Here is a 27442-nt window from a genome sequence, read left to right as displayed (position 1 = left end):
TATAGAAGGTAAAGCAGAGGTCAAAGCACCTCACTTGAGGGAGGTGGTGGGGGGGGGGTCACTCTTGTAACATAAAAATAAGTTCCAGCAAAGCAAAAGCGAATACAAAGTTGTTCCATTCAGAGGTCTTCCTAAACGTTTGTATTGTCACACCCCAACTCCAATTAAATTCCAACCCATTACCCAGAGTTATAAAACCAATTTATTGAAAAATTCTGCTAAAAACATTTGGCAATAAATAACAGAATGGAATCTGCCGATAAGGTCACTATGAACTGCAAAACGTGTCTTTATATTATTTTTATATTCAAAACGATGACAGTTTGTCACTCAGTCATACACATATTATATACTACATATTCAGTCCTCTACTTGTTTCAATGTGTGTCGGTGTGTGTGTGTGTGTGTGTATGTGAGTTCTAGCCATTTGAAGTAAAATGCTTGTCACTGCCACCAGCAGCACCGGTGTGGCTTTTAATGTGAAATGTTATAAAATGTGGATTCTTCTTTACAAGGAAGCAACAGCTAATAGCTTTTGTTGATCATATTAATTCAAAGAAGGTTCTGGAAATGTTTTGCTATGTTAACAGATCTCATTTTTCAAAAGATTAGCCAGGCTTTCATTTTGAAGATTTTTTTTTCTCCAAAATTTTAAAGGTATCCTTGGTGGAGGCAAATCAAGTAATAATAAATGACAAAAGTTTGACTTATTGTGGCAGTGGGGTGTGGTTTGTTTGTCATCCGGTGACAGAGAGCCTGGTGTGGCTATGTCCCATCAGAAACAACCCTGATGGGGTTGGTGATTAGTGACAGCTGAGGTGCACTAGTCATTATCCAGTGACTGAAATTATGTTATTTGCTGTTAAAACTCCGATCTTGTTTCTATCGCACCACACGCAGAAGGTCATAGGTCAATTCCTCAACATCAAAGGCCTGGTGCTGAAGCGTGGGGTCGACAAAGACCTGCAGGCTTCCAGACTGGCCGGTGGTCTGCTGGGTGTGTCTAAGAGATTCCACTGTGGCATAGATGACCCTTGCCCGCTGCTCTTCAGAAGGTGGGTCTGCCCAGCGGTGGCATGGCAATGCCGGGGAGTGCAGGAGGTAGTAGACAGAGGACATGTACACACTGATGAATTGCTGTTTCAGATAAGGTAGGTCTTTCTGTAGAAGAAGAGCGAGGAAGGGATAAAGAATTTACACACGAAAACAGTGGCCTGACGAGACTGGGAACGCTACCTGCATTTATAATCCTATAAACACACACACTCACACACCCACACACACACACACACACACACACACACACACACACACACACACACACACATACCCAAAAACACACGCGCTGACTCTCATGCAGTCCATTCCCAACACTCTCTCGCACACTCACACATATATTCTCTGTCTCTACATACATTATCTCTCTTTGAAATGCAGATACGGTATCTCTTTTTCACACATAGACACACACCCACAAACACGTTCAAACACACAAACACTTTCTGACCTTCTGTACTCTGCTCATGTTGTTCTCAGCATTCAGCCAGACAGTCTGAAGAGAAACAGCCAACAAACAGAATAATCAAAGAATCTGAATAACAGTCAAAACGTCATCCACACAGCAAAGCAGCTATAATGTCTGACGAATACTAACACACTAAGTGCAGCACAACACAACTCCATACAATTCACCACAGCGCAAAATAATACAAAAAAATAAAGGCAACTCAATGCAACAAAATACAACATAGCAAATACAATACAATACAACACAACAGAAGACAATGCATTATGACATGTATAACTTAAGATGTGTTCTGTACTTTGAGTTGGGACATAATGGTGAAGGAAGGCATCATCAAATTACCCATAATCCTGCAGAAGAAAGAGTATCATGGCCTTTATATGTGCTGGATCCTGCCAGAACAGGATACAGGACCTCCCAGAGTGGGACCGGCACCTATATGATTGGATCCAGCACCTTCTTTGTCACTATCATAATCTGTAAATAAATTTCGTGTAATATTTAACGTTCTTTATTTCTCATTGAAGTGACTCGTCAATCGCTTATTTGCCTATTTTGGATGCATTTCAAATCTAATATAAAAAAAGACGCAGAAGAGAGAGAGACATCACACGCTTCAGGCGTCAGAGTGACGCCTGAAGCGTGTGAGCTTTGTGTACATCACGTGAGCCAATGTTACTGCGATTTGAATTAGGATACCCTCAGCAACAAGGAGGAAACTGGTAAAATGTCAAAAAGACAATTAAATTTGGCATCTGGGTAGCATAGTGGTCTATTCCATTGCCTACCAACACGGGGATCACTGGTTCGAATGCCCGTGTTACCTCCGGCTTGGTCGGGCATCCCTACAGACACAACTGGCCGTGTCTGCGGGTGGGAAGCCAGACGTGGGTATGTGTCCTGGTCGCTGCGCTAGTGCCTCCTCTGGTCAGTCGGGGCACCTGTTCGGGGAGGAGGGGGAACTGGGGGGAATAGCATGATCCTCCCACACGCTACGTCCCCCTGGCGAAACTCCTCACTGTCAGGTGAAGAGAAGCAGCTGGTGAGTCCACATGTATCGGAGGAGGCATGTGGTAGTCTGCAGCCCTCCCCGGATTGGCAGAGGGGGTGTAGCAGCGACTGGGATGGCTCGGAAGAGTGGGGTAATTGGCCGGATACAATTGGGGAGAAAAAGGGGGTAAAAAAAAGACAATCAAATTTGTTGAATTTCTTCAAACTAGTAGGTTAGTCAGACCCTAAGTCAGACCCTACGTCAGACACTAAGCAGGTCAACGATGTTTCAGTGGATCAACAGGGTGGCGATAATGACGCAGTCGACAGTACTGAAACGGAGCAGAGATTGACAGAGAGAGAGACAGAACATGTCACTTAGTTCAGTTTCTTAGCCTGCTTGCTTTTCGTGGTTGTAAACAGAACTTTTGGTCATAATTCCATTTTCCCCTTTGTAGAAGTCCACAGACTTAAGGGAAATGACAGGAAAGTGAAGGGACAGTCAACAGCAGAGAGATAGAGAGAGAGAGAATGCTGCAAACTGTAAACAGCAGTTTCTACCCCCCCCACTAATTTTGAGTGATTACTGTCAATGCTCAAATTAATAAATGCAAATAAACAATGCTTTGTTTGTGATTAAAATATTTGTTTAGTTTTGAAAGCTAGCCCGTTGTCCAATGTGCTCCAGTCCACTGGGGATTTTTTGATGCGTTCCGTGAATTTCTCTCTCCCTCTGAGCCGCCAGAACAGCACCCTCTGTGTTCCGGGACCTCCTGATTTACAAATTAAGCGCTTCTTTTATACAATGTTTATCAACTTGTGCACTGCCTAAAAAGTTTTTCTTGAAGTAGCAGACATACACATGAGAGTGAAAAAATATGAAAACAAATGACAAATGATCTCCCTGGTTACCATAAGAATTGGCACAGCAATTGATAAAGTGCAGCAAGCCATGCTTTATGGGAAATAACAAATCAGATTGCTTGCCTGTGTAGTATAACATAATATAATATCCATTCATCCATCCATTATCCAAACCGCTTATCCTGCTCTCAGGGTTGCGGGGATGCTGGAGCCTATCCCAGCAGTCATTGGCGGCAAGCAGAGAGAGACACCCTGGACCGGCCGCCAGGCCATCACACACACACACACACACACACACATTCACAGCTAAGGACAATTTAGTATGGCCAATTCACCTGACCTGCATGTTTTTGGACTGTGGAAGGAGACCGGAGCACCTGGAAGAAACCCAGGCAGACATGGGGAGAACATGCAAACTCCACAGAGGATGACCCGGAATGACCCCCAAGGTTGGACTACCCCGGGGCTTGAACCCAGGACCTTCTTGCTCTGGGGTGACTGCACTAACCGCTACGCCACCATGTCACCCTAATATAATATAATATAATATAATATAATATAATATAATATAATATAATATAATATAATATAATATAATATAATATAATATATGGCGGCACTGTGGCGCAGTGGTTAGCGCAGTCGCCTCACAGCAAGAAGGTTCTGGGTTCGAGCCCCGGGGTAGTCCAACCTTGGGGGGGTTGTCCTGGGTCATCCTCTGTGAGGAGTTTGCATGTTCTCCCCGTGTCTGCGTGGGTTTCCTGCGGGGGCTCCGGTTTCCTCGCACAGTTCAAAGACATGTAGGTCAGGTGAATCGGCCATGCTAAATTGCCCCTAAGTATGAATGTGTGTGAGTGTGTGTGTGTGTGATGGCCTGGCGGCCTGTCCAGGGTGTCTCCCCGCCTGCCGCCCAATGACTGCTGGGATATGCTCCAGCTTCTCTGCGACCCTGAGAGCAGGATAAGCGGTTCGGATAATGGATGGATGGATAATATAATATAATACAAAAGTGTCTCATCAGCCACTGACCCTGAGAGCATCCATTAGGTCTGGCTGGTCTAACAGCATAGGGAAAGTAGACAGCACTGGACTGCACATCAGATCTGTGTGTGAGAGAGGGCGGGAGAGAAAGAAGGAAGAGAATTGCAAAAGCATGTCAATGCATGTTTTCCCCTCCAAAAAACAACTTATGTTCAAATTGTAATTTTCAGCAACTGACAATGACATGATAGAGGCCATCAGTCACATTCCACCTCATGATATCGTTGATTGGTTAGGCCTCTCTACCAGCCGAGTTAGCAGGAAATCCACTATCATCTGTGGTTTTAGACTGATTCTAAAAAACCAACTGGCAGAAAAAATTATCACCAAGACGGGTAGATTTTGTTTATCACAATGGCTGCTGAGAAAAAAAAAAAACATTCACAACATGCCCTTTGTTTGTGTGTGTATACTATGTGTGTGTAATACGGTTAGAGAGTGCCTTATGTCTTAAAGGGTACAGGTCTGCATGACCATTCCCTGGATGAGACCTGTACCACAACAGCGGGACCAGCCCTACTACACACATGCAGTTGTCTGTGAGTGAGTGCCTGAGTGAGTGATGGGAGTTTCACCATTGGTCAAACGGCTGAGTTGGAGTTTCCCCATTGGCCATTGCTCTTTCAGAGTGAATCAACACGACGTTTTCTATTACGTCATCAACTGTTCAAGGAACCAAGTCAATGTCAAAACAGCCACTTCTTAAACGTAGTTGTGCAAAAACTTGTTTAATAAATGTAGTTGCAGTCCAGCCATGTTCTAGGTTTTAACTTAGCCTTGTTTGAAATATCACTTACCCGTTTTATTGTTTATCATAATATTTCTTCCTGTTTTATTGTGAATTATTTTTCTTTTGTTCTTAGTTTTAGTTGTATTCTTTTTATGTATCACACTTGTGAGCCATTTTTATTCAATGTGATTTCTGTCTCTTACAGCATTCACTATACCCTGTCGATGGCATGTGTGTGAGAGAGACCTGTGTTCTGCATGGTAGGTCTGTCCATCAGCAGAGTGTCCGCCAGCAGTTGTCTGTGCAGCGCCAGAAGGTGAACACAACTCAAACAGAACAGCAAAGTATCTGGGAGGAGACTGAGAGAACACATACTGTTAATTAGAGAATACATTCAATACACTCTCTCACTCACTCACACACACACACACCCACACACACACACTAGTGTTGCCATTTCCATGGCTGGGTCACCTGAGCTGGGTTCTGGTTCGACTGTTGGCTGATTTCAGCTTAATGATAAGCTTGGGCTGTCTCCTGGCCTTAAGAATCTGATGGAAAACTCCACCTGGAGCCAGAAGAGGAGAAGAGGGGAGATCCAAAGAGGATTGAAATTACCCGAGACCATCTAAGTTAACTCGAAACAGCAGGAAAATTCAATGTCTGGGGTTGCCAGTCACCAGATCTTTCCTGGTAATGCTGATTATAAACGGAAAGCCTTTGTAAATAATCTATTGAAACGAATCGAGAGTTAAAGGCCATTGCACATCGAGTGCAATACAAAATAATTTATTTTTATGTGTTCTATTTTGTTTTTTCTTCACACTGATCTGAAGTGGAGGTGCCAAGTTCAATCAGAAGTGACCGTGAGGTCTCCTTTTTCCTTTTAGAAAACAGAAAGAGAAGTTATTGAGTAAACCCTGCTTTAGAAAGGAGAGGGGAGTAATGCATTTTATTTATTTAATGGTGCCTTTCATGAAACTTAAGGTCACCTTACATTAAATACAATAAACCACAAAGCAGTAAACAACATGAGTACAATGAACAATAAAACATACAATATGCAACAGAACATACATCAGCAAGGCGATAAATTCAGATGAACATGATGCAGTTAAAGCTGTTAAAGTGAGCAAGCTAGTTTAAAAAGGTAGGGTTTAAGAGCAGTTTGAATTCTGTAATGGAGTCCAGTATGCAGATGTGATGGGGAATGGAGTTCCAGAATTTGGGTGCAGCATAGGAGAAAGCCCTGGCACCCATTGTGCTGAGGTTAATGGCCAGTAGTGCCAATACACCTGCTGGTGAAGACCACAGGGAGCGAGATGGAGTGTAAGTCTGAAGGAGGTCTGTGAGATAAGCAGGGGATAGATTATGAAGAGCTTTGAATGTTAATAATAAAATTTTAAAGTTAATCTGCTGTGACACAGTAAGCCAATGTAATCAAATCAGCAGGGGAGAGACATGTTCAGTGAACTTTGAATGTGTAATGATCTGTGCTTCAGAGTTCAAGTCAAGATGAGTTGACGTCAGTGAATAAGTTTGTTGGGGATGCCTGCCAGGATCACACTGCAGTAGTCAATGTATGATGTGACCAAAGCATTGACTTATACGTCCATGGAGTGTTGTGTTAAAGCAGGGTGTAGTCTGGCGATGTTTCGCAGATGGAAAAAGGCAGTCCAGGAGACATTGTTTCTATGACTGGAAAAGCCTGTGTGGCGACAAGTATGATGACTCCAGCAATGGGGACTAAGCAAATATTAGTTTTTGAGAGTGTAGATTTAGCACCAATGAGGAGTAGCTCAGTTTTACTAATATTGAATTTCAGATAATTGTTTGTCATCCATATCTGTAAATTGTGGAGACACGCAGTGAGGGTACTGGAGGGGAGAGTGGAAATGGGCTTAGTGGACACATAAAGCTGTGTATCATCAGCTTAACAGTGGAAATGGATACCATAGTGCCAGAAGATGTTGCCAAGAGGAAGGAGGTAAATAATTAACAGGAGTGGCCCCAACACTGAACCCTGTGAAACTCCATGAGGAACTATGAAACTTTCTGACTGGTAATTCTGAATTTGTATAAAATGTGCCCTGTCTGTAAGGTACAAAGTAAACCACTGACACACAGTGCCCCCAACCAATGCTAGCTAGATGATCCACAAGAGGCTGATGGGATATAGTAGGCAGCGCTGAGGTCAAGGAGAATGAGGATAGAGAGTAGACCGCAGTCAGCTGCATGAAGGAGGTCGTTGGTGATCTTAACCAAGGCTGTTTCTGTGCTACGTTTGGGGTGAAAGCCAGATTGGAATTGTTCAAAGAGATTATACTACTGACAAGCTGCATCGTTTGTCCCCACATAAACAATCACTCAATTGGTGGAGGACGGGAGTGAGTATAGTGAATTTCACTGTCTCACCCAAGAACTGAAGGTCTACCAAGTTCACTTCAGGAAATAGTTCAGGATATCTGTGGGCCAGTTTGAAGACCTTTAGGGAATGCTAGCCAGATATCCTTCAATTTGGCACATAGCTTCTTGTTATAAAGGGCAGGATGCTAAGAAACTCAGCTTGTGTTTGTGCTTGCACCCTGCCCCATCTCTCATTTTAAACAAATGTCTGAAATTTAAAGTGCTCAAACACCACTGTAATTACTAGAATCAACAATAACTTCATCAAAAACAATGATCTTAAGGACTTTAACTCTGATGAAATCGTTTTTTCTTTTTTAGGAAATGTTTGCCTCTTCCCTCTGGATGAAGCTTCAGGCACCTACGGGCTACTCATTACTCACATGTGCAGTAAATATACTTTAAAACTCTGTACTGAGTCCTTTTACTACTATGCGTTTTTGCATAATTACCATTAGGAACTCCATTTGTTTCCGTTCCATATTCAATCTTGTTGTTTTTAACACTAAATACCTTTGTTGTGTTTTATTAGAGTGTATGGTCATTTGAGCTGGTTGTACATATTGTTAGGTCATGCTGGAAGCCACATTTCCCATGTGGGCAACTACATGGCTGAACTAAATCAGGTCTGTATTGTTGCACTGCTTTTGAATCTGCTTGCTGTTGTACAACTGAACTTTACCTGCAGAGATTGTTAAGTTTGTCTTATATTGATTAGATGGCAGAAGATCACGAACTCTGATTGGTCCATACCTGCTTTTGTGGCTGAGACTTCCATTGCTATGTCTTTCTCAAAGGGAGTACCGCTATTCACAGGAAGTTCATAGGTTCTGTCATACACACAAATATAAAGAAATACACACATGAAATAGATCATATTAATTTGTATGTGAGTAACATGCATATGTATAGGAAAGTGTGCGTGTTTACCTATGTCTGATGTGTGTGTGTGTGTGTGTGTGTGTGTGTGTTTGTGTGTTGAGTTGGTGTGTGTGTGTGTGCGTGCGCAATTGTGTGTATTTGTCTGTGTATGAATTTAAGCATGTTATTGTGTGTATTTATACTTAGCAGTGAGTGGAGCCCCATCGTCATCAGTGAGTTTGAGAAAGGCCCAGCCACAACTCAGGTCTCCTCTCTCTCCTGTAGACTGGAGCAAATACAACAAATCACCAACATCCATTTGGGAACAGTGGGAGGAGCCAGAGACACCTCAACAAAAGAGACCTGGGTTCATTACACTGAATCTGAAAATTAGTTAGTCAAGATGATCTCTGTCACTATTAAAGGTTAGTTTCAACTTAAATGTCACATCAACACAGTAAACAGACCAACCTGACAGAAGTTAATTTACCTTTGAGCAAATGTGAGTGTACCTGTTGATGATTTCTTTATTCAGTTGAAAGTGTGTATGTACTCTGTAATATGTGTGTTCGCATTTGTGAATGTGTCTGTGTGCACCTGCACATTTGTGTGTGTGTGTATGTTTTGTTTGTGTATGTGCATATATTTGTCTGATGCCGTATGTATGAGTGTGTGTGTGTGTGTGCGTGCTGGTGTGTGTGTGTGTGTGTGTGTGTGTGTGTGTCTTACGTTGCGTATGAAGGTAACTCCCAGTTCAAAAAGAATGCCAAGGTCAGCAGAGTCTGAACTGTAGCGCAGGAAACATTCTCCATCTAGTAGGATAGGCAGAATACCTGTCATCTAGAACACATACACAGACAGATAGATAGATAGATAGATAGATAGATAGATAGATAGATAGATAGATAGATAGATAGATAGATAGATAGATAGATAGATAGATAGATAGATAGATAGATAGATAGATAGAAATAATATCAATAATAATCAAAATATTTAATACATCTTTATAGGAAATGTGAGTTCTTAATACATTTTTCTTCTTGATATATTTTTATAAGAAATGTGAGTTCTAATGTTCTAATGTGTGTATTGAGAATGATGAGAAAAATTAAGAATGTATTCACTTTGCTCTGGAAATCCTAGACCTAAAATGTATAGCAATGCAGTTTCTGTCTCAAACCGAGTAGTCTGAATTTTTGTGTAAAGTCACTTGATATTTCAGGTAAACTCACTCACTGAGGCAGGGTGGCACATACACGTGTGTGTGTGTGTGTGTGTGTGCGCGCTGTGTATACATTTTTTGTTCCTTCATAATTTCTGACTTTCAGTCACCTTGTCAATCAAAGGTGTGTAGTGTAAAAAACAGACATCTCAGGTCTCAGGAGCACAGCGGTGAAATCATAAGGGGTTAATGCATAAACTATTAATTCAGTGGAATCACTGGTAAAGTAGCTCAACTGTGTGAGCATCTACATACCCTGGGAGAAAAGTTCCAGGTCTTGGGGTTCCTGGCATTGTAGGTTGCTCTGACTGTGTGGATGTTACTTAGTACCTAAAAAAAAAAAAGAGCAAATTCAGTTCATAATAACCTTAATGTAGGATACAATCACATAGACATAGACAACACCTACCATGCTAACTACTTCAAACTACTTGTAACCAACTGTGTTTTTTTTAACTGACCTACACCTTAGTAATCGTTTAAATATTCTTACATCAATGTTTTTTAATGACTTTGCCTTTACTTTTTCACACAAACCAATAAATTAATTATGAACAAACACAAGCTGTGATAGGCAGGTTTTCAAAATGAGACCATTGTCATGTCTAGATAAATATTTCTGAGCAAGAAAACTATTGGCCTTCAGCATTTAATCCAGCCTAAATTAGAAGTCAGGAAGATGTGTAAGCGAAGGGAAACATCTTAGATAATAGCTTAAAAAAAGACGGCACTACTGCAAAAAACTGGACTAAAATATCTGATAATAGATTAGAGACTAGGTATGTACTAATATCACTTTTTCACTGTCAATACTGATTCCAAGTAAAAAGCTTTAAATATTGGCCAATAGTGAGTATCGATCCATCACTTTTGCTGAACAGTGCAGTCTTGAACCATTAACTGGGGGTCAGTGGTTAAAGTAACTGAGAAAGAATCAGTTTTTTTCTACCAATTAAGAAATACAGGCTTCCATGTGCCAAAAAAAGCAGAGCAAGCCATTCTGCTTTCACACCATAAATAAACCCCACCTCAGTTTACTTAGAAGTGGACCAAGAACCACCTTTCAGGTGGTCTTGGGAGTTAATTGGTCAACATCAGAGTGCAAATGACATAATTCACAACAGCCCAAATGAACCGCACTAAACGGGCAATCACACCAGAGTTTTTTTTAAATTGCACCAAACATATTTGACATGAGTACAGCTGAATCTTCCAGCAGCCCATCTTTGGCTCCCAACCAGGATTTAAAAACTAAAGATTAACTGAAAATGCATCCTCTTTCTTAAACAACAGCATTTGCTGAAGTAGGGAAGAGTATTATATATATACACACACACATACACACACATATACACACACTATATGTACAAAAGTATTGGGACACCTGGCCATTACACCTACAGGAGCTTTTATGACATCCCATTCTAAATTCATAGGCATTAATATAGAGTTGGTCCCCCCCTTTGAGCTATAACAGCTTCCACTCTTCTGGGAAGGCTTTCCACAAGATTTTGGAGTGTGTCTATGGGAATTTTTGCCCATTCATCCAGAAGAGCATTTTTGTGGTCAGGCACTGATGTTGGACGAAAAGACCTGGCTCACAATCTCTGTTCTAGTTCATCCCAAAGGTGTTCGATGGGGTTGAGGTCATGGTTCTGTGTGGGCCCGTCAAGTTCTTCCACACCAAACTCACCCAACCATGTCTTAATGGACCTTGCTTTGTGTACTGGGGCACAGTCATGCTGGAACAGAAAAGAGCCCTCCCCAAACTGTTCCCACAAAGTTGGAAGCATAGAATTGTCCAAAATGTCTTGGTATGCTGAAAGATTAAGATTTCCCTGCACTGGAACTAAGGGGCCTAGCCCAACCCCTGAAGAACAACCCCATAACATTATCCCTCCTCCACCAAACTTTACAGTTGGCACAATGCAGTCAGGCAGGTAGCATTCTCCTGGCATCCACCAAACCTAGACTCATCCATCAGATTGCTAGAGAGAGAAGCGTGATTCGTCACTCCACAGAACACATTTCCACTGCTCCAGAGTCCACTGACAGCATGCTTTACACCACTCCATCCGGCGCTTGGCATTATGCTTGGTGATGTAAGGCTTGCATGCAGCTGCTCGGCCATGGAAACCCATTCCATGAAGCTCCCGACGCACAGCTTTTGTGCTGATGTTAATGCCAGAGGTTTAGATCTCTGCAGTTATTGAGTCAACAGAGTGTTGGTGACTTTTACGCACTATACACCTCAGCACTCGTTGACCCTGCTGTGTGACTTTACGTGGTCTGCCACTTAGTGGCTGAGTTGCTGTGGTTCCCAAACGCTTCGTCTTTTCAATAATACCACTTATAGTTGACCGTGGGATATCTAGCAGGGAAGAAATTTCACGAACTGACTTATTGCAAAGGTGGCATTCTATGACAGTACCACGCTTGAATTCACTGAGCTCTTCAGAATGACCCGTTCTTTCACAGATGTTTGTAAATGCAGACTGCATGGCTAGCTGCTTGATTTTATACACCTGTGGCAATGGTTCTGAATGAAACACCTAAATTCAATGGTTAAGAGGTGTGCCCCAATACTTTTGTACATACAGCGTATATATATATATATATATATATATATATATATATATATATATATATATATACACTACCGTTCAAAAGTTTGGGATCACCCAAACAATTTTGTGTTTTCCATGAGAAGTCACACTTATTCACCACCATATGTTGTGAAATGAATAGAAAATAGAGTCAAGACATTGACAAGGTTAGAAATAATGATTTGTATTTGAAATAAGATTTTTTTTACATCAAACTTTGCTTTCGTCAAAGAATCCTCCATTTGCAGCAATTACAGCATTGCAGACCTTTGGCATTCTAGCTGTTAATTTGTTGAGGTAATCTGGAGAAATTGCACCCCACGCTTCCAGAAGCAGCTCCCACAAGTTGGATTGGTTGGATGGGCACTTCTTTGAGCAGATTGAGTTTCTGGAGCATCACATTTGTGGGGTCAATTAAACGCTCAAAATGGCCAGAAAAAGAGAACTTTCATCTGAAACTCGACAGTCTATTCTTGTTCTTAGAAATGAAGGCTATTCCATGCGAGAAATTGCTAAGAAATTGAAGATTTCCTACACCGGTGTGTACTACTCCCTTCAGAGGACAGCACAAACAGGCTCTAACCAGAGTAGAAAAAGAAGTGGGAGGCCGCGTTGCACAACTGAGCAAGAAGATAAGTACATTAGAGTCTCTAGTTTGAGAAACAGACGCCTCACAGGTCCCCAACTGGCATCTTCATTAAATAGTACCTGTTAGAGCCTGTTTGTGCTGTCCTCTGAAGGGAGTAGTACACACCGGTGTAGGAAATCTTCAATTTCTTAGCAATTTCTCGCATGGAATAGCCTTCATTTCTAAGAACAAGAATAGACTGTCGAGTTTCAGATGAAAGTTCTCTTTTTCTGGCCATTTTGAGCGTTTAATTGACCCCACAAATGTGATGCTCCAGAAACTCAATCTGCTCAAAGAAGTGCCCATCCAACCAATCCAACTTGTGGGAGCTGCTTCTGGAAGCGTGGGGTGCAATTTCTCCAGATTACCTCAACAAATTAACAGCTAGTATGCCAAAGGTCTGCAATGCTGTAATTGCTGCAAATGGAGGATTCTTTGACGAAAGCAAAGTTTGATGTAAAAAAAATCTTATTTCAAATACAAATCATTATTTCTAACCTTGTCAATGTCTTGACTCTATTTTCTATTCATTTCACAACATATGGTGGTGAATAAGTGTGACTTTTCATGGAAAACACAAAATTGTTTGGGTGATCCCAAACTTTTGAACGGTAGTGTATATAAAGAGTATTTCACTGGATTTTTGCAGCAAGTCAATGGATTTAGAACCTGTGACTTTCTAGTTGATTATTATAAACTTTAAAAAAGATGTCTACTAGTACTACTACTTTTGCCTGCTCCCGTTAGGGGTCGCCACAACAGATCATCCGTTCCTTTTCTTCCTGTCTTCTGTATCTTCCTCTGTCACACCAGCCACCTGCATGTCCTCCCTCACCACATCCATAAACCTCCTCTTTGGCCTTCCTCTTCTCCTCTTCCCTGGCAGCTCCAGGGAAGAGGAACTTTAAAAAAGCTGTAATGTGATGAAAATACTGTGGTAACCTGGGGGCAGACAGGAGATAACCCCACCTTGGTTCCGTCAAAAGCACAGAGGCGGATGTGTCTGCTTAGAACCTGAACACCGACCCCGGGAGTAGAAATCATTCTGCAGCTCCACAGAGTGAAACACACACTAGTCCTAACCTGCCGAGCACGCACCTACACCATAGAGAGAAGAGACAAATGACAAGAGTCAGTAACATAAACAGTGCCTTCAGAATATATACACCCCTTTTTCACATTTCCTCTTTCACCTCCAAATTCTAATACATCAAAATGTTTTTCTTCCTTCAAGCAAAAAAAAAAAAAAAGTACATTTATGAAGAAATTGATGTTTTTAATTTTAAAATGGAGGACTTACACCTCCTTCTTATGTACAAAATTATTCACCTTCCCTACCATCAATATTGAAACTGAAATGAAATGCCTTAATATGCACATAGATTATTTAATCACACACACAAAGTCTAACCCTGCCAGTGTCTGGATCCAGGAAGAGGTCTTTGAAGGACAGTTGTGATTGGCTGAGCTCAGGCTGAATGTAGTGACTTCCTTTGAAGGTCAGCCCTTACGAGAGATATGGACAGATAAATTACTCTTCCCCACAGGGAAAAGAAATACAAAAATCTAAGGTCAAAAACAGAGCTTGTCATTCTGGAGGATTCACAATTTCTGTTTAGGAACAAGGATGACGCCATAGCCCCTGGTCTACAAAGGAAACATATTTTGGTCGTACATCTCTCACAAGAGAAACCCTACCATTTTAATCAATGTTACTCTCTGCACAAGGTCTGTGAAGACAAGTGTCTCAAACTGCATTCCTCATCATGTTTTGTTTGTGTGTGTGTTTGTGTGTTTGTGTGTCCACCTTCTTCCATCAGGAGTTTATTGAGAGTTGATGGTCTGAATCCTGAAGGGATAGCCCCCATCGCAGAAAGCACATCAGTTGCATCCATCTGCCAAAGACACACACACACACACACACACACGCACAAACACAACCTAATAAAAAAAAAGCCTTTACTGCTACTAAACACAAGCCTCCAGGGCCACAAAAGACACTAACTTATTGCAGACAGTAACCAGCACATATAGTACCTATCTAACAGTCCATTTTAACACACTAAAATACACACTGGCTAAACAGTGTACTAAAATCTATTCATAGTGTATTTCTAAATGGAGTCTTACCTCTGTGAGAGCCTTTCTGACAATTGACCAGTTGGAATGAGAGGACCTGCAGTGAGGAGAAGGGAGGGGGTTGGTGGGGTCGTACATTAAAGGGAGAGCTACTCCATTTTATACATCAGGATCAGTTTCCTCCTATTGTGGAGTGTTACACAGCATGTTAAGAAAGTCTTTTACAGTGTGTTTGGTGTCGCTACAGCTAGCAGTTTAAAGTCTGACAAAATTAGTGACAACACAGTTAATTTTACTTGGCAATGAAGAGCTACAAGTTTACAGAAGGTGTGGCCAGGTTTGAAAAACAGCCCACCTGAGAGTATCAAAAACATGACTTAAGTGAGTTGATGAGGGATCAGAGCTTTAACCTGGATTCACCTGTATAGTCTATATAAAATATACTCTTATATTTTGTGTGGTTTATTTTCCAGGGCAGCATAAACAATATCACTTTCTTGCAGGCATCCATGGTCCTTTTTTGTTTTACATTTCTGATTGAACTGGAGGCATTGAACCTGAGGGTTGGAGCGACTACTTCTACTTCCCAGAATCCCAGATGAATGGAATGTAGCACCGCTGAATGAGTGACTGGTTTTTCTGAGTTCCCTACCTAGTAGTTAAAAAAAGGGAACCTCACCTCTGTTTCTCCTGAGCCCCTGTCAGTCCTTCATCCTCCTCTTCCTCATCATCCTCCGACTCCTCTTCCTCATCGTCATCTTCATCACTGTCCTTTTTGTCATCGTCACCACTATCGTCTTTACCCTCCAATCTGGAACCAGCCTAAAGTGTGTTGGTGCAGTTAGAAGCCATTCTAACTTGGACGTTACATTTAGACATTAGACATTTAGGGGAAAGAAATTCGATCCCATCCATTTAATATTTGAAAACTCGCTTATTTCCCCAGACCTTAACTTATTGAAAGAACTGTAGGATTTTGGCCAGCACTGAGTACAATACAAGCTAATAGGGATTGGACATTGTGACTGTCATTTAGACCTTATATCTATGTTGTGTGCTCTGTTGCTGAGATATTATTCTTCACAACAAGGTGTGAAACTGCTTGAAGCATGTGGTCGGGTGTCTCAAGGACTGGTTAAACAATACCCTCTCTGAATTTTCCAGGCATTTTGTGTAATTCCAAAACTTTTAAAAACCTAGAAAAAAATCAATTTGATATTCATTAAACCTTGTTATAATTCACGTTAACTGAAATCCATCATGACATTTCACACAAACAAATTATTAAAATTCCATTAAGTATTTCATTTTACCGCTGTCTTTATTATTGTGAAATTTACTCGAATGCTGTCAGAATTATACAGTGATTCTATTTTTTGGGTTATTTATCATTGTTTTCTATGTTGAACCTCTCATGAATGGTAATTATGCCATGTTGGACTGAGGCTCTAAATGAACTAAGAGAAGAGGATGCATGTTCATGCAGACACACTGATAAGCCAGTATAACAATACATGGGGCAATCGTACCTTCAGGTATGTTTTGGGGACCACTCCTCTGTTGCCTTTAGTGTCTTGCACCAGCCACCATCCATCTGCCGTCTTCTGGATAATCCTCAGTACCTCCCCCTTCTGAGGCAGACAGAAGAGGAAGAAACTGCATTATTACAGTGTAACATCAGACTTGTCCATCACCAAAACAAAGATTTACTGTTTATAAGTTTGGAACCCTTGATATTTCAGAGAAGCAAAATACGAATTAGAGCTCTGTTTATGATTGAAAGCTCTAAATAGAAAGCTAACAGTAGACATTTGCCAGTCAAAAGGATGTACTGTACATCAATTCTACGTCAGTATTACAATGTTTGATTTGCAGAATACTGTTCTACTTCAAAAAAAAAATTTCCCCCCGTTTTTCTCCCCAATTGCACTTGGCCAATTACCCCACTCTTCTGAGCTGTCCCGGTCGCTGCTCCACCCCCTCTACCAATCTGGGGAGGGCTGCAGACTACCACGTCTCCTCCGATACATGTGCAGTTGCCAGCCGCTTCTTTTCACCTGACAGTGAGGAATTTCGCTTGGGGGAAGTAGCGCATTTGAGGATTGCGCTATTCCCCCCAGGTTCCCCCTTCCCGACGAACAGGCACCCGGACTGACCAGAGAAGGCGCTAGTGCAACGACCAGGACACATACCCACATGCAGCTTCCCACCCACAGACACAGCCAATTGTGTCTTACCTCTGGCCCGACCAAGCCAGAGGTAACACGGGGATTCGAACCAGTGATCCCCGTGTTGGTAGGCAAAGGAATAGACTGCTACGCTACCCAGACACCCTCTACTCCAAATTTTGTCTAGTTCTGTTCAGTATGTAATAACTTTATATTAATGAAAAAAATCCATTAACTTCTATAACTTAAAGAGCAACTGAACCCTATGCCACTTTGGTAAGTTTGCTATCATAAATGTTAAAAACCATCTACCATTAACCATCTAGGGGCAGCACAGTGGCCCAGCGGTTAGCGCTGCGCCTCACAGCAAGAAGGTCCTGGGTTCAAACCTCAGGGTTTTCCAACCTTGGGAGGTCATCCCAGGTCATCTTCTGTGTGGAGTTTGGATGTTCTCCCCGTGTCTGTGGTGAGTTTTCTCCAGGTGCTCCAGTTTCCCCCACCATCAAAAGAAACATGCATGTTAGAGTGTATACTCCGGTCTGTGCCCCTGACCAAGGCAATGGGAAAACAACTGGAGTTGGTCCCCTGGTGCAGCATGAAGGCAGCAGCCCACTGCTCCTTGCTACACAGATCACAGCTACAGTCCCTTGCAAAAGTATTCAACTCCCTTGACAGTCATCACTAATTTCTGGATTATAAAAGACACTCACACATCTGTTCCTGAACAGTATTGTTTTTGTGAACCCATAAGCTCTAACAGCATGTTCCCAAAGCCAAAATAAGTTATGTTTCACTGACTTTTGTGAGTTTTGCAAACTCACAAAAGTGGTTTAGGGTTTAGTTGCTCTTTAAATCTAATTCTGAATATCACCTTTTTTGATCAATGTATTTTATTACTCACAGTGATATGCGGTAATAGCAGCAGTGATTGACCATCAAAAAAGGTCTTGTTCAAGTTTGGTTATATCTTCTAAATAGCCACAACCGCTTTCTCTTCAAACTCACAGCTACCTGCTTTACTCTTCAGCATTTGACTCCAATGTTGAAGATGTAAAACACTATGCACATATATTTTTCCTGTAAAAGTCCCACTCAACAGTAATCAATAAACTGAGTGACTACAGAAGCACTTACGATATGGATAAGTAAGCTTGAATTTAGAGCCAATGCCCATCAAAGTCCACCTTCTGGTCTCAAAAGCAACAGGCTAAGGGATTGTTGGCTCGAAAGTCTGAGCTATTTATTGCTCACAGAAAAACCTCAGTAAGGCTCAGTCATGAACACCAAACATTTGTCACCATAGGCAAGTAAATGCCATTTCAGAGGGGAGGTAGTTGACCTTGACAGAGAGATCTCCTTCTTGTTCTCCCCTGAAGTCACTGAGGATTGTGTAGATGCGAGGGTCTGACTGAGAAGATGGCTTCAAGCTTTTTTTATCGTCTTCATCAACGCTGTCGTCATCTTCATCATCCTCATCCTCACTCTCTTCCTCTTTCTTACTTTCCCTGTGGATCAAAACAGACCAAGTGAAAACAAAAGCAAACCAAACTCTAGCCAAAGTAAATGTTCCAACTTCTAGTGATACCTGTTAGGAAAAAACTGAAGGCTAAAGGCCCCAGCTTACTGGCTGATAACAGATATAAATCTTTTGATACTCCTTATTTTATATCACCATGGTGCTTAGCAGGCAGCAGACTTTGTCATCTTTACTGCCTCCAACATTCTCGGACAAATTAAAGTAGGCCAATCGCTTTAGGTGCATTTCAACTGTTCCCCAAGCATAACGCCAAGAATACAACTAAACTTAACTAAAACTAAACCAAAGACACAGTACTAACCCTGCTGCACTACTTGGTCCTGGTGGTGAAAGCTCCAGAGAAAGGATGTTCAGTTTCTCCATGAGGCCCTGCAGACGTCTCTCCTCTTCCTGTTTTCTCTGGTCATAGTTACCCACTGGAGCTGGCTCATCAGCCTGTCGGCAAGAAGGGAAGAGGATTTCAGTTATTTACACAACCGATTTGGATTTAAATCACATAGTTCAATCAAAAGTCATTTAATCATTCATTACAGTGCAGTGCATTTTATATCATACCACAATACAACACGAGAGGAAAACAGAATAGAATAGAACAGAATAGAATAATTTCTTATATTTCACAGAGGACACTGTTAGTCAGAAGCCATAAAAAGTTGTTATTGAGTACAGAGTGGTTTTTGAGGATTAGTGACTGAAAACTCCTTATTTAGGGTCTAAGCTTAGTTTAGAAGTTAGCTGAAAATATAGTCCAGACCTTGGTCAGCTTCTGAAGTGTTCCCATTGCTTTCTGAACAGAAGTCTGCACGTCCTGGCACCTGTTTGAAAACTGAGTTTTAGAAGAGCTGTCTCATGCATATACTACATAAAAGCATCCAAGAAAACTGACCAGAACAACAGCTACACATTTTTACGAACCAGACATAGCTACACATAATGAATGACATGTATAGTATATCGCTGGGCGATATGGCTGTGTGATCACAAAAATGTTCTAATCGGAAAATAACAATTTTTAATGTGGTATTTAAGAACTATTGATGTTAAATTTCATAGATTAATTTTGCTTCTGAATGAAAGATCATAAATCAGAATGTTAACTACCCTTTAAATACTTATATCTAAATGTCAAATTATGCTATTCCCACAATCTGATAACTGCAATGATCACTGCATGATTACTACAATTAATGCAGAACAGTAAAGACTTGATAATTAGGGTAGGGCAATACTGCCAAAATCAAATATCAAGATATATTTGACAGAATACCTCGACATTGATAATATGACATTAATTTGGCCATGACTACTGGTGCCATTGTAAGATATTTACATAAGAGAAAATGTTGAGAAATGATCATTAGTAATGTAGATGTGATGATCAAGCAGGTAGAGGAATTCATCATTCATTTCACTCAGCTAGACCAGTCTGATAAGTTCAGAAATGTGTATGACTTTAGGCTTTAAGACCAGGGAATGACAACATTTAAGTTATATCACCATATTACTGTAACCAACCCAGCCACTGAGGATGCACAAGTCAGTGCATTCTTAGTGCCAGCCCCGAGCCCAGATAAACAGGGAGGTTTGCATCAGGAAGTGCATCCGGCATAAAACCTTTGCCAAATCAAATATGCGGCTCATAAATCAGATTTCCATACTGGATCGGTCGAGGCCCGGGTTACCAATGACTGTCACTGGTACTGTTGTCCAGCAAGGTGCCGGTGGAAACCATGCTACTGTTGGGCGAAGGAGAAGGAGAGGGGGAAGGCAAGTCTGGAGGCAGTATGGAAAATACCTTTATCAAACTAATAGCATAATGTAACACTAATTAACTCACTCTGTATGAACTACATAAGCTATAATTACTATAACTCACTCAAAATAGTGTATAACGCTAAAATATAATGGCGCAAAGTCAATTACTAAGATGGACAAAAAGCATATCACAGACATGTAGAGGGGATCACCATCATCTCTACAGGCGCCGTGACTAGGTTGACGAGGTGTCCCACTTTATGTGGGACCGCACAGCATTTTTATCCCGTGTCCCACATATTGAGACGATGTCCTGTATTTTGATTGGCTATAGTTTTCAAAAGTCAAACCACTGCAGGACAGACGTTTTTTTAAAATCTGGCTTTTATCCTATGACTGTAAAGAAAGCAGGAAGGCTGTCATCACAGGGCTGTGTTTGATGTCAATCAAACTTGGCACGCGTGGGTCAAGTGAAGGTTAACCTGTCACTGTCTTTGCTGCCACAGGCTACACCCAATGGGGAAAATGGCGAATCACCACAAAATTACTGCAGATTTAGGTGGAATATGTTGGACAGTAACACCAAGAAAAGGAAATGCAGCTACAACAAAGACTGGGAAACAACTTATGACTTGTTGAAGCCAGAGCCAGGCGAGTCCCAGAGAGTCTTTTGCAAAATTTGCCCGAGTTATTTTTCAGTTTCACACGGAGGGGAATACGACGTGAAGCGACACGGGACATGTGAATCTCACAAGAAACAAGTGGCTCAAAAAGAGATGTGCCAATCTATGGACTCATTCCTACTGAAACCCAAAGATGATTACCAGACAGATAAAGTAACAGTAGCTGAAATAACTAGCATTTACCACACTGTACAGCACTCCCACTCATACAGGTCAGCAGACTGGGGTAGTAAGCTAGCACTGGTCATTTTTCCCGACTCAGACATCGCAAAAAAAAATGTCATGTGGTCGTACAAAAGCAGCATCCATAGTTACAGATGTGCTTGCACCTGCCTCTGTGGAGACTTGTTGGAGAGAATTAAAAAGACCAATGGTTCAACTCCAAAGTGACAAAAACACACACATGCCATTTTTTCAGTGGCTTCATATGCTTCTAATCATGGCACTACAAAACTTTTTCCACTGTCTGTTAGATACTGGATACCAGACTTGGGTTTGAAAAGCAAGATCCTTGACTTTTATGAGGATAGCGATGAGTCATCTGCTAACATACACTGCCAGATTACGAACAAGTTAAAAGAAAATGACCTGCGACTGGACATGATTAAGAACAAGTTAATGATTTCAGCATTTCAGTATGATTTCAGCATACACTGCTGATAATGATAATGCGAGTGTACATTACATCAAAAGAAATTCTGTTTTCCAGAAGCTAAAAGCAGACAACAGTGGCATCATAAAGGCAAACTGTATGGCCCACATAGTGCACAACTGTGCAAAACATGCTGGAGACAGGTTGGACATTGACATCGAGTCCATAGTTAACAAAATACTCAAGTCACTTTTCAGCATCCTCAAAACGTACAGTAAAATTGAAAGCAGTGTTCACATTTTTGGAAGATTATCAGGTTGGCGGTCTAAGCATCGGCTTGGTGTCGATGCAGTTGCCCACTGGGGACTGGGGTTCGCGCCCCGGTCTCGTCAGATCCGACTATGGCCGGACTCGATGAAGCAGCAATCATTGGCAACGCTGTCTTCGGGAGGGGGGCGGAGTCGGCTTGTGTTCGTCATGTGAATGCGTCTCTGTGTGTGTCGGAAAAACAGTGGTTCGGCTTGGATTCGCCTTGTCACGAAAGTGGGGAGGCGCTTTCCTTCGAGACTGCCGGCCGGAGAGATGCAGTTGGCGAACGCATGCAATACGAGGGTGGGTGTTTGAATTAAAATAGGGATCAATTGGCCACTAAATTGGAAGAAAAAAGGGAAAAATCAGAAATAAATTTAGAAAAAAAAAAAAGATTATCAGGTTGTACTGAGACACATACCCACAAGATGGTTAAGTTTATGGCTTGCTGTCAAGAGGCTACATGACAGCTGGACAGCTATCAAGAGCTATTTCTTGTCACTGGCAGAGGATCAGTGCCCAAAGTCGCTGTGGCAGCTATTTAATAAGGATCAGGATGGTGAGGGGCAACCCCTTGAGCTACACATCTACCTGTCCATCCTCAATAATGTGCTGAATATCTTTCATGATGTTGTGCTGCTGTTGTAGAGAAAGGGTCTATGAGTGATATAAGCTTATGTTCACTCTCAAGACAAAGCTCCAATAATGACAGATGGATTCCATCTTTGGAATGGAGAGTGCTATCCTCCAACAGTTTCCAGACCAAAAGGCAGCAGCAATCAAACATGATCTTTCCAGTTTCTACAAGACTGCACTCAACTACTTTGAAAAGTGGTATGACTTCTCAGACAATGTCTACCAGAAGAATGTTGCAAGCTTGGCACTGAAGAGCAAGTTCACATTCTCCCATCACTGTGATGCGGTGGAGGTCCTTCAGATAAGGGGGGAAACTGGACATGGATGAACTGTATGAAGAATACTGTGTGACTTTACCACACCAGCAGGAAATTGTGGCGAGAAGAGCTCCTGTTGTGGAGAGGTGGTCAACCTTGCTTCAAGGCACAAAGACACCAAATATGACTGTTGTTGTTTCCTTTCTCTTCAGCAATCCCATTACTAATGCATCTGTAGAGAGAGTGTTTTCTCTCATGACGGCAGCGTGGACCGACCAACGAAACCGGTCCACTATGGAGCTTATCAAGTGTGAAATTCAAGTCAAGAAAACTTTGGATACAGTTGTCAGGAGTTCTATACCTATGCAGTCAAGGACAAGGCCTTATTGGAAGCCGCACACTCAAACAAAAACTATAAAGTCAAGAAGAACGTCTAACGTAAGATGAACTTTGTTTAGAATATAGAATAGAATATTGTGGGCCTCCGGTGTGGTGTTAGATTTTAATAAGGTGCTATTCTTGTGTTTCAGCCAGGTGCTTTCCATGGTGCTGGAAGTGCATAGCCTGTGTGGGCCTGCCTGCAGTTGTTGCAGTGATGGACAAAACTGAAAATATTTATTTGAATTTTAGTTTTTGTTCCCTCCTGACTGGTTTTGATTTGTATTAATCTGATTTTATTTTATTTTGTGCCTATTTTTAACGCAATGCAGTATTTGGATTTGAATTGAAAAACGAAGTGACTTGACTCTCCCCGCCTGCTGCCCAATGACTGCTGGGATAGGCTCCAGCATCCCCACAACCCTGAGAGCAGGATAAGCGGTTCAGATAATGCATAGCAAAGTTCCTTAATCTAAATGTATTACTTTTCTTTTTTGGATATAACACTCTGGGCTCACCCTCAATTTATATGCCATATACACTACCGTTCAAAAGTTTGGGATCACCCAAACAATTTTGTGTTTTCCATGAAAAGTCACACTTATTCACCACCATATGTTGTGAAATGAATAGAAAATAGAGTCAAGACATTGACAAGGTTAGAAATAATGATTTGTATTTGAAACAAGATTTTTTTTACATCAAACTTTGCTTTCGTCAAAGAATCCTCCATTTGCAGCAATTACAGCATTGCAGACCTTTGGCATTCTAGCTGTTAATTTGTTGAGGTAATCTGGAGAAATTGCACCCCACGCTTCCAGAAGCAGCTCCCACAAGTTGGATTGGTTGGATGGGCACTTCTTTGAGCAGATTGAGTTTCTGGAGCATCACATTTGTGGGGTCAATTAAACACTCAAAATGGCCAGAAAAAGAGAACTTTCATCTGAAACTCGACAGTCTATTCTTGTTCTTAGAAATGAAGGCTATTCCATGCGAGAAATTGCTAAGAAATTGAAGATTTCCTACACCGGTGTGTACTACTCCCTTCAGAGGACAGCACAAACAGGCTCTAACCAGAGTAGAAAAAGAAGTGGGAGGCCGCGTTGCACAACTGAGCAAGAAGATAAGTACATTAGAGTCTCTAGTTTGAGAAACAGACGCCTCACAGGTCCCCAACTGGCATCTTCATTAAATAGTACCTGTTAGAGCCTGTTTGTGCTGTCCTCTGAAGGGAGTAGTACACACCGGTGTAGGAAATCTTCAATTTCTTAGCAATTTCTCGCATGGAATAGCCTTCATTTCTAAGAACAAGAATAGACTGTCGAGTTTCAGATGAAAGTTCTCTTTTTCTGGCCATTTTGAGCGTTTAATTGACCCCACAAATGTGATGCTCCAGAAACTCAATCTGCTCAAAGAAGTGCCCATCCAACCAATCCAACTTGTGGGAGCTGCTTCTGGAAGCGTGGGGTGCAATTTCTCCAGATTACCTCAACAAATTAACAGCTAGAATGCCAAAGGTCTGCAATGCTGTAATTGCTGCAAATGGAGGATTCTTTGACGAAAGCAAAGTTTGATGTAAAAAAAATCTTATTTCAAATACAAATCATTATTTCTAACCTTGTCAATGTCTTGACTCTATTTTCTATTCATTTCACAACATATGGTGGTGAATAAGTGTGACTTTTCATGGAAAACACGAAATTGTTTGGGTGATCCCAAACTTTTGAACGGTAGTGTACTCTTTTTAAATCACCTGTAGTATATTTGAAAGAACGGAAGCCATGACTTGAATCCCGTGTCAGCAATCTGTCTATTCTGTTTTATTGTGCACAGGTTAGTCAGATTCAGTGTGGATGAGAAGAAGCACTACACTTTTAACAGTTATTGGGATAGAAAAAAAAGGAATACATGAGTGCAAACAGACTGTCACATAAATCCATAAGAACTCTGAGACTTTAGCTTCCTTTTAAGCTTACTGCATTTAATTAACGATATTATAGGATAAATAATATCCTATAATAGGATATTATATATTACATAATAGAGAAGTAGGAAATAATTAGTAGTAAAGAACAGAGTAGGAAGACAAAGGGCACTTCATCCTGAACACCCCTGAAGGAGAAAATTGTTTTCTGAATGAGGCCGGTAGAGTGAATGCTGTTTGAACCTCAGTGAAAGGGAGAAATACAGTGGGTACTTTATTCTGGAACATCTCGGGAGGAGAAATTAGTTCCGTGAATGAGACCGGCAGATTGAATACTTTCTGTATATGCTCACAGGTTCAGGGTGCAAGGAGATGAACCCGTAAGAAGATTTACACTCATTGCAACTGGACACACCGGCAAAGGGTGAACAAGAATCTTTAAAAAAATAAAAATTAAAAAAAAGACGTTATGTTGACTGGAGGAAAAGAAATAGAGGAACTAATTAATATAGCTCTACAGATTGGTAGTGGAGCGGGACGGTTGCGCAGTGGTTAGCATGGTCGCCTCACAGTGAGAAGGTCCTGGGTTTAAGCCCCGGGGTAGCCCAACCTTAGGGGTCATCCCGGGTCGTCCTCTGTGTGGAGTTTGCATGTTCTCTCCGTGTCTGCATGGGTTTCCTCTGGGGGCTCCGTTTTCCTTCGACAGTCCAAAGACATGCAGGTCAGGTGAATCGGCCATACTAAATTGTCCCTAGGTATGTGTGTGTGTGTGTGTGTGTGTGTGTGTGTGTGTGTGTGTGTGTGTGTGTGTGTGTGTGTGTGTGTGTGTGTGTGTGTGTGTGTGTGTGTGTATGTCGGCCCTGTGTGATGGCTTGGTGGCCTGTCCAGGGTGTCTCCCCACCTGCCACCCAATGGCTGCTAGGATAGGCTCCAGCATCCCCGCAACTCTGAGAGCAGCATAAGCAGTTCGGATAATGGATGGATGGATGGATTGGTAGTGACAACTCTTAAAAGAAACTACCAGAATAAGAACACATTTTTGGAGGGAGAACGAGAAAGAAAAAAAAACCTTAGACACAGGCACACTCTTGTCTCTCTGTCTCTCTTTCACACGCACACGCACACGCACACACTCACAAAGACATCTGAACATATAATTTAGGACACACTGTAATAAGGGTTATGGAGGCAGGTTACCTCTGGCATATCTCATCTGTGCGTATGATCCCTTTACTACTCTGTACATCCTTCAGCAGACTGTCCACCTGTTGTAAGATAGTGAAAGGTATGACAGTATATTAGAGGTCTATTGACAACTTGGCTCCATTGTAAGTTTCATTTAAACTCTCATCAAGAATGCATATACAAAGATTTAGTTCAAATGCCTAAAAGAAATTATGAAAAACGCTTTCTTTGGTCCATCACAAAAACCATTCATTTCTTAATACATAATTGAAATGCTTTGGCTGAGTCTTTTGATGGTGTGCAGCCCATGCCTGCTAAGAGATGAGCAGAAATATGTCAGGGACACATTAAAGTATAACATCCTTAAATGTTATAAAGAATAAAAACCTAGAAAACCGAGAGCGGTGTGTACAAGAGTTCATTTCCTTCCTAAATATTTATCCTCTTATCTTTGAAATTTACACCATCCACTCGTTTTGGCTTTTCAATTGAGTTGCATAACCTGCTTTACTAAAAATAATTTGTTTTAGTTTTGTGCAATTAATTATAAAACATAGACATTTCTGAGCTGACCATTTAAATATTTAGCATTTGCCTGCGTCTTTACGGTGGTCTTTACAGACTTCCACATAAATATAGCATCTGATTTCATAACGTAAAATTTGGGGGGAGTGGGTTTGGGTTATTGAGAATGGATTTTAAGAAAATAACATCAGGTTAGCGAGTTACCCTACTGGTTAACACATCAAATGTAACGAAACTAGCTAACCTAACGCTAACTGCTTTTTAAGTGGTTCTGTAAAATATGTTTTTACGCCAAGTTAGCTAGATTTTCGCAAACACTCATTACACTAACGTTAAACCGCTACCTTTGCTAGCGTTAAATTTGATTAACTACACTACAGATAACGCCCCAAACGCGTCTATTTGAATAACAAACCTGTCTTTTGATATCGTCCGTCTCTCTTTGCACAAGTTGTAAAGGACCCTTTCTTTTGGGAGGCATTTACACAGGCGTTATTTTACTTGTAGTCGTTCAGCTAAACAGTTAGCTTACATGACG

At 41.4% G+C, this 27442-nt stretch overlaps 1 protein-coding gene across 2 annotated transcripts; it reads right to left on the bottom strand.

Annotated features, from left to right (window-relative positions):
* Positions 1-190: 190 nt before the first annotated feature.
* nphp1 (nephronophthisis 1) lies at positions 191-27442 on the bottom strand. 2 transcript variants are annotated; one of them, XM_056292044.1, is made up of 20 exons: positions 27320-27442; positions 26392-26459; positions 19415-19475; positions 18962-19095; positions 18463-18628; positions 16485-16586; positions 15635-15777; positions 15007-15052; positions 14684-14771; positions 14288-14382; positions 13846-13974; positions 9898-9972; positions 9147-9257; positions 8621-8703; positions 8310-8386; positions 5625-5718; positions 5397-5509; positions 4409-4482; positions 1508-1552; positions 191-1161 (listed from the first exon to the last, which is right to left on the bottom strand). In XM_056292044.1, exons 1-20 carry the CDS (start codon positions 27383-27385, stop codon positions 883-885), a joined length of 2049 nt encoding a protein of 682 aa, XP_056148019.1. In that variant the 5' UTR covers positions 27386-27442; the 3' UTR covers positions 191-882. The 2 variants fall into 2 exon arrangements, with proteins under 2 accessions (XP_056148019.1, XP_056148020.1); XM_056292045.1 differs by lacking the exons at positions 191-1161; positions 1508-1552 and adding an exon at positions 2732-2847.

Source organism: Lampris incognitus, chromosome 13, assembly GCF_029633865.1.
Source record: "Lampris incognitus isolate fLamInc1 chromosome 13, fLamInc1.hap2, whole genome shotgun sequence".
Taxonomy (NCBI): domain Eukaryota; kingdom Metazoa; phylum Chordata; class Actinopteri; order Lampriformes; family Lampridae; genus Lampris; species Lampris incognitus.
Note: the sequence above shows the minus strand (reverse complement) of the source record. Positions and strands in the feature narration are given on the sequence as shown.

Bases quoted from the DNA above. Each gene is read 5' to 3' on its own strand.
- nphp1 (XM_056292044.1), bottom strand. From the start codon at position 27,385: ATGCCTCCCAAAAGAAAGGGTCCTTTACAACTTGTGCAAAGAGAGACG. The intron at 19,476-26,391 runs GTAACCTGCCTC...GTTTTCAAACAG, and splicing joins ACAGATGAGATATGCCAGAG to GTGCCAGGACGTGCAGACTT. The intron at 1,553-4,408 runs GTCAGTGGCTGA...GTTTCTCTTCAG, and splicing joins ACCTAATGGATGCTCTCAGG to ACTGTCTGGCTGAATGCTGA.